At 45.5% G+C, this 10,198-nt stretch overlaps 1 protein-coding gene across 1 annotated transcript in view; it reads right to left on the bottom strand.

Moving 5' to 3' along the window:
* Nucleotides 1-346: 346 nt before the first annotated feature.
* rem2 (RAS (RAD and GEM)-like GTP binding 2) overlaps nt 347-10,198 on the bottom strand; it is a gene marked incomplete at both ends in the record, with an annotated part of 56,756 nt that continues 46,904 nt past the window's right edge. The window contains one exon of the mRNA XM_080726874.1: nt 347-675. Within this exon, the coding sequence (XP_080583000.1) occupies nt 347-675 (329 nt within the window). The remainder of the gene's footprint in view (nt 676-10,198) is intronic.

Genomic DNA, 10,198 nt, shown 5'->3' with positions numbered 1-10,198 from the left:
TCCTCCTCCAGTCTGTCTTTTCCGCCCCCATCTTACCTAAAAGGTATATTATGATGAATGTATGATAAAGGCTCAGCCTTGATCAGGTCCAGGTCGATTTCAGCCCTTTTCTCCCCCGTATCTCCTTTGAACTGACATTTCAGACCCTGATCCTCAACATCCGCACGCCCTTTGTTAGCATCAGCCGACATTTCTATCGATGTGTCTCTGTCCTCCCCACCTCCTACCTACCGCTTCCATCATGCCTCCACCACATTTTCCATCTGGCGTGCGTGCGTGTGTGTGTGTGCGTGTGCGTGCGTGTGTGTGCGTTGGAGGTGGATGGGCGGGGTTCGCGCGGTTCAGTTCACAGAGCGCTGAGGTCGTGGCAGGAGCGCGACTTCTGCCGGAGGATCTTGCTGCCTCGGTGCCGGCTCATCTCCCGGTAGCGGCCCCGGTCGCGGTCCCGGTCGCGGCCGTACGAGCGAGGCACCAGGCCGGACAGGAAGCGCTTGGCCCTGCTGGTCAGGCTCTCCCGGCGGCCCGACCCCGGGTCGCCGTCGGTCCAGCCGGGCCCCACGCAGTCCCCCCTGGCCGCGCGCACCGCCCCCTCCAGCAGCTCGCTGGTGCCGTGCTCCAGCGAGGCCGACAGCTCCAGGTAGAGGCAGTCGAACATCATGGCACTGGAGTGGGCCTCTGGTAGGGAGAAGAGAGAGAGAGAGAGAGAGTGGTTAGAGCAGTGGTTCTCAACCTTTTCAGGCTGCGACCCCCAAAATAATCATATTTTAACTGGGGACCCCACCCCCACTCCAGACAAGCACTAAGAGTTGAGGCATTACGTTTTGTATAACACGGTTCTATTGTGAAAATAGCCGATCTACCGGTACATGCTTCGCAACCTACACGTCGCAACCTAAAAAATGCAGTTTTTACTATGGTGAAAGAATTGGAAATGCCCTCTTTCCATGGCATACCTGAAGGCAGCATTCAAGAGAATTGCCTTGTCCAAACTTGTGAACTTGAATGCAGCATCTTATATTGAAAGAATTTCCCTCTCTGTGTAGAAATCCATGCCGTTATGCCACATCTCCAGTATTGACTTGATTACCCTGATACACTGACCCGCACACTGCCGCTTGTCCGTTTCAGAGAATTTATGAATAATGTAGCAACGTTTCGGTGAGCTTGAGAAAGGTCTGGTGACCGAAACGTTGCTACATTATTAATAAATTCTCTGAAACGGACAAGCGGCAGTGTGTGGGTCAGTCTGTCTATTCGTCAGATCTCCTCCTAATGCCTCTAATATTTGACAATTTGGCCAATGTTTAATTTGTCATTTTAGAGGTACTAAAAAGTCCTCAAATTGTCACTTTAGAATGGTGCAGATACCCTCTTTACACTTCAACTTTATGTTGGTTTGTTTACTGTTGAGTGAGAAAACTCACACATTTGTATGTCTATGTGATTTGTTGTTGTGTAATTCTTAAAAAAAAAAAAACGTTGTGGGATTGTAGATCTGCTATTTTCAATAGTTTTGGTCCTGGTCAAACGTCGACTAATTTCTCTTTTGGCTCTTGAGCTAAATAGTTTGTGAACCACTGAGATAGAGTATAAAAGTAACAGAAAGCGAGTGATCTCTCACTCGCTTTCTGTTACTTACTAGCAGAGGGAGAGAAACATTTTTTACCTGTTTTCTTTTGAAAAAAATAAGTTTTTTTTTTAAAGAAACACAAACTGAAGCAGAGAGGTTTTAGGGGGGAAAGGGGGAATAAAAGAAACAAGAGAGCCGAAGAGACAGAGGGTTAATTCACACAGAAGTAGCCCAGGATGAGACCATCATCTAAGTGCAGATGTGATCGTGCTGTACTATCTGCCGCTGTGCTCAAACTCTCTTGGCTGCGGCTCAAATGGGACAATGTTTTCCACCTCAATGTGACTTTCCCAGATAAAGACAAACGAGTGCAGAATGTGCTGCTGACACTGGCTGGCCCCGTTTCTCAGTGAAACGAAACGCGTCCACCGTCCACTTCCCTGATCAAACAACGGTTCAGCGATAGAGGGAGGCTGACAGATATACATCCATGCAAAACAAACAAGCTGTATTGATTGTACTGACACTGTCAGCTCCATATCTCTTCTTTCCACCTGGTGTGGTTGTTTCAGTGCTGTTCGTAAAGTTAACAATTAGGGGCCTCTGAAAACTGATAGCAAATATAACGAAGTTATGAATACACAAAAGACTCACAATGCATCCATATCAATGGATGATGTTACATTACCATCCTGTTGTTGGGTTATAGCTCCACCGGTACAGCGCACCGGCAGGGGCGTCACAAGGGGGGGGGGGGGGGGGGTTGGACTAGGGACCAAGGTGGAGGGGCCCCTCTCCCTATGAAGAACATTCATGGGGGGGCCCGCAGTGAATCCTTGTACCCAGGGCCCAGAATTTGGTGCAACACCCCTGGGCACCGGCATGCAGTGAAGTATAAATCAGGCTTAAAGAGAACACAAAAGCATTTGCTGTAATGACTGTGACTACCAATGATTTAAAACAGTTCTATGGTATTGAGCAGGTTAAGTGCTCCCTCTGGGGGTGGTGACATTGACCTAATGGCAAAAAAAACAGAGGCATATTGGATTTATACTCTCCAGAGTCTACCCCCCTCTATGGCACTAAATGCTGAAACTATGTTTAATGCCATGCTCAAATCTATAGTGAAAAAGAGTCCATTATAGCACAGTGTTTCTCAACCTTTTTTCTGCATGGGCACACTTTTCATGTTACAGTTACAGTTACAGTTTAGGCATTTAGCAGACGCTTTTAATCCAAAGCGACTTACAATAAGCAAATAACATCACAATAATGAACAAGATAATATGTCAGAACATCATCAACAATATAACAAATGCAAATGGTTATCTATCTAGAAAAAACACAGTAAAATCAAAGTTCTAAAAACCTAAAGACAAAAAACTAATGCTAACTAGCTTCATGTATGGTCACTGATTTTTCTGTAGTGCTAAGGGTTTAGGTGGAGTCTGAAAAGGTGAGTCTTCAGTCCACGGCGAAAGCTAGCGAGTGAGTCCGTTGTTCTAAGTGCGGCAGGGAGTTTATTCCACATCTTGGGGGCCAGGAGGGCAAACTGTCTCGGACGAGTGGATTTTTGCCCTGGAGTTTTTAGCGAGGGTTCTGTCAGCATCCCTGTGGTGGCTGATCTAAGTGAACGGGTGGGGGTGTAGGGGTTGATCAGGTTTTGGAGGTATGGAGGAGCCATACCCTTGGCTGCTTTGAAGGTCAGCATCAGTGTTTTGTATTCAGTGCGGGCCGCAACCGGGAGCCAGTGGAGGCTGCGGAGAAGGGGAGAGACATGTGAGAACTTAGGCTGGTTGAAGACCAGTCGTGCCGCGGCATTTTGGATCAGTTGGAGAGGTTTAAGTGCACATGCCGGGAGACCAGTGAGGAGAGAGTTACAATAGTCAAGCTTCGATATGACAGATGTCTGAATGAGGAGCTGGGCTGCCTCCTGGGTGAGGAAGGGTCTGACTTTACGGATGTTATAGAGTGTGAACCTACAGGACCGGGTGACTGATGCAATGTGTGCCTTGAATGATAGCTGGCTGTCCAGGACCACACCAAGGTTTCTAGCAGTAGGAACTGAAGTCACCAATGCATTATCTATGGAAATAGTGAGATCTTGCATGGGGCAAGACTTAGCTGGGAAGAAGAATGTCCCAAGAATCCATGGGCACACGAACATAATACAAGGCTGTTGCACAACAGTAGTGAAAACAGCAGATCTACAAGCACACAACGACTCGCGGTGCGCGGCGTTGTGTGCTTGTAGATCGGCTGTTGTCACTAGTTTAAATCATTTTTAAAATGATAAACACACAATACTGGCTTTCAAGCAGTTTCAAGGGGCACACTTGACCCTTCTCAGGGGCACACCAAAGGTCCCCAGGTACAGTGGTTGAGAAACACTGCATTAGCATCTAACCCCGGGGTCTTCAACATTTTTCAGGCCATGGACCCCTTAACTGAGAGAGAGATGAAGCAGGGACCCAGGGATCTACATATTGTATAAATGTGTTATGCAGATTTTCTTCGACTTGTTTGACAGCACTGTCTATCAGTCTGTGTTGGATTCATGTTAATGTGTATTTTCAGGCATTTAACCACTTAAATCGATATTTTGTAAACTTGACCTTTCACTCTGTACTTGGTCTGCTCTTTTTTTTTTACCTCTACCCGAAACCTATCCTCGGAATAGGGATTAAGAGGGTTTAACTTGTTAATTTTAAAGAATGATCCTATCACATAAGGATTTGGCGGCCCCCCTGTAGTAACTCTAAGGACCCCCTAGGGGTCCTGGACCCCCTTTTGAAGACCCCTGATCTAACCCAAGCCATTTTGAGAGGTAAACACAGCTATATGTTATAACATTCATTGATTTAGGGCTTGAACACACTGTACGATTTTGTGTGGTCGGCGAGTCATCAGATCATTAGAGTATTTCACACTGCACAAGTGACTTTCTTGAAATCGGCTCGTTGTGGTTTTCGCCGACAAGATTGATCACCGACAGATCACAGACAAGGGGTCGTACACTGCCAGATATTTCACCAGGATGCATCCCCGACATAGCCAATATTAGGCTACATTTGTTTTTATTATAATTGTGCACGAGAGTGGGCGCTAATGATTTTCCTCTCGCTGTGCGTGTGTGCGTGTGCACACACACACACTCACACACACACACACACACACACACACACACACACAGCACACTCCGCACCTGTTCAATGTGTTCTTAATAACACCAGCCATGCTGCTGCGTGGTTTTATCAACATATTGTGAGATGCGTTGGTTTTATATTGCTATGAAACGGCATCAATATTATTATGATGAAAGTCGTGAAACAGCAATATTACTAGTGATCTATACGCTGGACGGTCCGCTGCGTAATAATGCCCTCTCCACTCCAGGCTCTCTAGCTCTCCTCATGTTAAATTCTCTCTCCCTTTCTTTCTCTCTCCACTCCGCTCCGTGCGTCTCCATTTGTCACAGAGAGAGAGAGAGCGGTGCGCTGTGACAGAGCCAAATATCAAAGCCACTATAATTGGCCTATCTAGAAACGCTCGGGAAGCTGTCGGCGAACGCAGGATTCTCGCAGTGCTTTTCACACGCAGCGAGTAAAACTCCGTTGAGCAAAGCCCGATCTTGCGGCAGATCGCCGTTTTTGTCGCGATTGCCAAAATTGGTCGGCGACAGCATAATCGGCTCAAAAAGTCGGGCAGTGTGTTCGAGCCTATTGTGTTTCTTTGCGAGCCATGGCTCACAACTACCATATAGCAACCTTAAGTCTTGATTTCCTCTTGATACCAGTCTCTCATCTGTTTACTTCTCAAGCGTGGAAGAAAATCAAAGCAGCGTGTTGAAATAAAGAGTTTAAATCGCTCATTTTGTCAGACGGTCCCAAGTTTTATAGACATTCCGGGAGTTGGTCACGTGTAATAGACACAACGAATAATAGTGGGTAAAATAATGCACTGGCTGATATACTGTACTATACTGTATATATATATGTCACGGTTAGATAGAGAAACGGTTAGATAGAGAAACGGAGCGCTCGCCGTGCGGCACGGGGCGGAACAAGCGGTCGCCACAACAACGTCCTCCAGGCGGAGCCGCTCGATTGTCCACGACATTGCAAGCGGCGCGAAGGCCAGCGGACCTTGGTCCTGCTCTTCGCCCCCGAGCGCCGCAGGCGCGAGTGGCCGCGAAGAGCGGGCCAGGGCCGGCCGCGCGAGTTACGAAGCCGTGGTGAATGCAATCGTTATATTTATGCCCAGGCCGTAAGGCCTGGGCAAGCTAGGCTAGGCTAGGCTAGGCTAGTAAATAAAGAAAGAGAGTCGCAAACGAGTGACGTCAGCGCCTTCACTAGTGAATGGCTGTCGTCGCCATCTGGTGGTGATTGGTGTGTGGTGAACGACAAAACAAGCGCTCTTACCACAGTCTAACCGAGTTACCCAAACTAACCGTAACATATATATATATATCAATATTTATCAATACTTCTGTCCAGATTGATCAAATATCATGATTTATGTAAAGAGAAATTAGAAAGCATGTTTAGTGTAAACATGTACTGTAGTATGTAGCTTGGAACTTCACACAGGCACTTTGTGGGTGCAATAAATGCAATGATCTGTTGCCACTGGAGCCAAACTTAATGTAAGCTGTTTATCTAAGTGTTTCTGCTCAGCATCTGCTTGGTATTGGATGTGCGATTGTGCTGCGCGTTCTTCCTCATTAAGCTGCTTTTGGAGGTGCAACAGAAATAGAGGGTATTCGTATGACATCATCATCATACCCGGAAGTTATGCAGGAACGCCTACTGAGTGGCAAAAAACTACTTTCTGGCCTTGACAACCCATGCATCCAAACAGAAAAGTCCTGTCTGATTGCATTAAACGACGTTAAACGCACTTTGCCACTCGATTTTCCACTCGATTTCCCATTCACTTCATGCAAGTGCATACCCTCTATTACTATTGCATACATGGGCAACTGGCGGCCCGGGGGCCACATGCGGCCCCCACCTTCACTTAGTGTGGCCCTCCGGTTAATACCGGAATACTGATATATTATTGATTTCAGCTGTTACAATACAAAGACCTGCTTTAATTCCGTCAGTCTATATTAGTAGCTTAATGACTAGTATAGTAGTATTAAAATAAAATGTTTTATGTCCAATGTCAATTTCTATTTAGGTTCATGAAGTTAACATGAGTATGCGTTTGAAATTGAATCAAAATGTTTTTTTTTTTTGTATGAGGTATGACAAAGTAGCATGTAGCAATATGCAATGTGGCTCTCTGGAGTGAAGGTGGAAATATAGTGGCCCTCGCCATCATCAAAGTTGCCCACCCCTGCTCTATTGTAAGGTGAAAAAGTTATATCCCTCAGCCAGATCAAGATCTTAAAAGTACACGATTAAAAAGCAGGCAGGCATGGTCAAATTCTATAGAGCCTCTAAATGTGTACCCGCATATTTCTGCTGAGCGTAATAATCCAGCCGCACGACAGCTGTCAATCCGTTAGGACTTCTCAATATCAAGTGAGGGGCAGGTGGGACGAGGAGAAGACAAATCCCCAACCAGATCTGCAGGGCTTAGCATAATACCAATGACAGGTGATTGAATCGAGTCTTTACGGCCGCGTTAAAGGGTGGTGGGAAATTGAATTGAGCGGAGTAGAGAGGAGGGGAGGTGAAGTGAGGAGAGCAGGGGTGTCACAAGGGGGGGGGGGGGGGGGGGGAGTGGGACTGATCGTTACCAGGCCCCAAGGTGAAGGGGCCTTAATTATTTTATAGCTATTTAGCTATTGCAAAATAGCAGATATACAAGCTCGCTGCGAGCTTGAAGATCTGCTATTTTTGAAAAGTCGTGAAAATGTGTGCAAATCTTTGAATATATGTATTTTTTAAGCCAACATTTGTAACTGAAATTTTGCTTCTGGGGGGAAAGGGGGGGAGGGGGGTCCCTGGAACGAAATATTTTGAAATAGGGGTCCGTGGCCAAATACACATGAAAAAGTTTAAGCATCACTGAAATAGAAACACATTTTTTTTTTCTTTTTTTTTTTTTTAAACCTTAGATTTTTCAAAAATAGCAGATCTACAAGCTTGCAGCGCGGCACTCGGTGGCGCGCTGTGAGCTTGTATATCTGCTATTTTTCAATTGTTAAAGCACAGGGGCCCCAGAGTGAATCCTTGTACCCAGGGCCCAGAATTTGGTGTGACGCCCCTGGAGGAGAGAGGAGAGAGAGAGAGAGAGAGAGAGGGGGAGAGAGAGAGAGAGAGAGAGAGAGAGAGAGAGAGAGAGAGAGAGAGGTGGTGGGAAATTGAATTGAGCTGAGAGGAGAGATGAGATGAGATAGGGGGGGGGAGGAGTCGAGGAGGAAGAGAGAAGGGGGGATACACGTGGCCCGGGTGGGATTAAGTTACAGGACTAACATGAGATTATTTAATTAGGAGTGCACCAGTTAATAAAAACTAGTCAATTTAATGGATGAAAAGAAGAAAAAAAAGTGCTTCTCGATTATTTGATTAATTGAAAAGATAGTTGCAAGCAGCCACGACATGAAAGTGGTTGAGGGAAAAGAACATACAAATATACGTACTAGCCTCGCGTAGCCATGCTTAGTCATCTGCGAAAAGAAAAGCCTGGTTACGAATATTCGAATATCAAAGTCACTATTCGACGTTGTTCACCGAAGTCGAATATTCTTTTTTTTTTTTTTTTTTCTCTCTCTCTTTAAAAAATATATAGTTTATAAAACTTTGCTATAGGAAGTCATAAAAAGAGTTGTCAATGCCCCTGGTGGATGAATTTGTTAATGCTCTATACCAGGGGTTCTCAACCCTTTTTAGGCTGTGACCCCCAAAATATACATATTTGAACTGGGGACCCCCACCCTGACAAGCACTTGGAATTGTAGGTATTACATTTAATTTGACTCGGTTCCACAGATAAATACACAATGTTCGCCTCTTGCTTACTTAATATTTGATATTCCCCACTGGCAAAAAAAAAACTGTTCTACTTCTCCCGACCCTTCGGTTGCGCTCGTAATAAACAATATCCAAACGAAAACATGGATTCTGACAAAGAAAACCCATAGGAGCTACAATCTATTTAGGTTTGTTTCACTGGCGTACAGTATGTAAACAGACTGCAACGCATGACGTAACTACCGTTAACCGCAGCACTTCCGCCACTTCCGGTGTCTACAGTTTCATGCCATTCACATCGCATATTGTGGCCAGGGTGCAAACATACATATAGGAGGGACATGAGGCCTCCTGCACAATGAAGCTCGCTCTCTCTCACAGAATAAAGGTCCTTTCCCACTGGGCACGATAACAATAAAAAATATCCTTTTCAATTGAAGTGGATAATAGCGTCCACACCACAACGATAAAGCCGCCATAATTGATGTGAACGCTGACATATCATTATCGTTATCACGTCCGGTGGGAATGAACAAAATTAAAACAAAATTAAAACTCACTCTTGTATCCTAATTAACATCATCATGATTCATGATTCAAATGTGCCCATGCACTCTACAGTAATAACACTCCTCAGTCACAGAGGCTGATCAAGCAAGCTGATCAGGCTGCCTCCCACTCCTCAGTCCCCATCCTTCTTGAGTCATCTGCAGCACTTGATAGTGTCAAGCATTAGCTTCTCCTGGACTTCTGCCTTTCTGACCTTGGTTATAACTGGGAAAGCACTCAAGTGGTTGTCCTCCTATACCCCACTGATAGACCTACCAGTTTCATTAAGACAGGGGTCTTCAACGTTTCCAGGACCCCTTGGCTGAGAGAGAGATGAAGCAGGGACCCCCAGATTCCATATAGTTTCATCGTTTGACAGCACAATCATCACTGTATTTTGGATTCATGTCAATTTGTGTTATCAGCTATGTAACCACTTGAACCGTCAATACTTAATAAAATTGACCATTCACTCTGTACCTTTTCCCCTCTACACCAAACCTCTTTGCCGAATAGACGATCTACAAGCTCACAACGCCTCGCAATCTGCTATTTTTGGCCAAAGTTCTCAGAATATGGACGTTAGGGTTCAAGTGGTTAATATAAAAAAGGAGAAAAAAATCTATCACACAAAGATTTGAAGGACCCCCTGTAGTAACTCTGAGGACCCCCTAGGGGTCCCGGACCCCTGTTGAAGACCCCTGTATTAAGATATTTTCTATCATCCCATACCCTCTTGCCCAGAGTCCCCCAGGGGTGTACTTGGCCCCCCTTTTTTCCCCTTTGCACTTGATCCCTTGGTCCTGTCATCACTGCTTGGTCCAAGTTCTACTATCACTGTTTGTTCTTCTGAATCTCTCCGATTGGATGAAATACAAAACAAACGGTTTTGGACATACAAGGTTTCCACCCGACAACGATGAAATATAACTCATGTAATTGGCCCACTGGTTGTCACTTTGTCACAAATCTTTGAGTAGCAGCAGCGCATCTCTCTCTATAGCGTGCAATGAGGGCCTCTCCAATTCTTTTTCCCGGGCTGAATCAGGGGCCCAGCACGTCCCTGAGCGCAACCCTATGATAGCAACAAAGTATAAATGGCCATCAAAGGACTCAGGGAAAACAGGGAAGAGAGAGCATGCAGAGAGAACAG

This window comes from Nannobrachium achirus (genome assembly GCF_963921795.1).
Source record: "Nannobrachium achirus genome assembly, chromosome: 5".
NCBI classification, from domain to species: Eukaryota; Metazoa; Chordata; class Actinopteri; order Myctophiformes; family Myctophidae; genus Nannobrachium; species Nannobrachium achirus.
The sequence above is the reverse complement of the archived record's forward strand: the minus strand, read 5'-3'. Positions and strand labels throughout refer to the sequence as shown.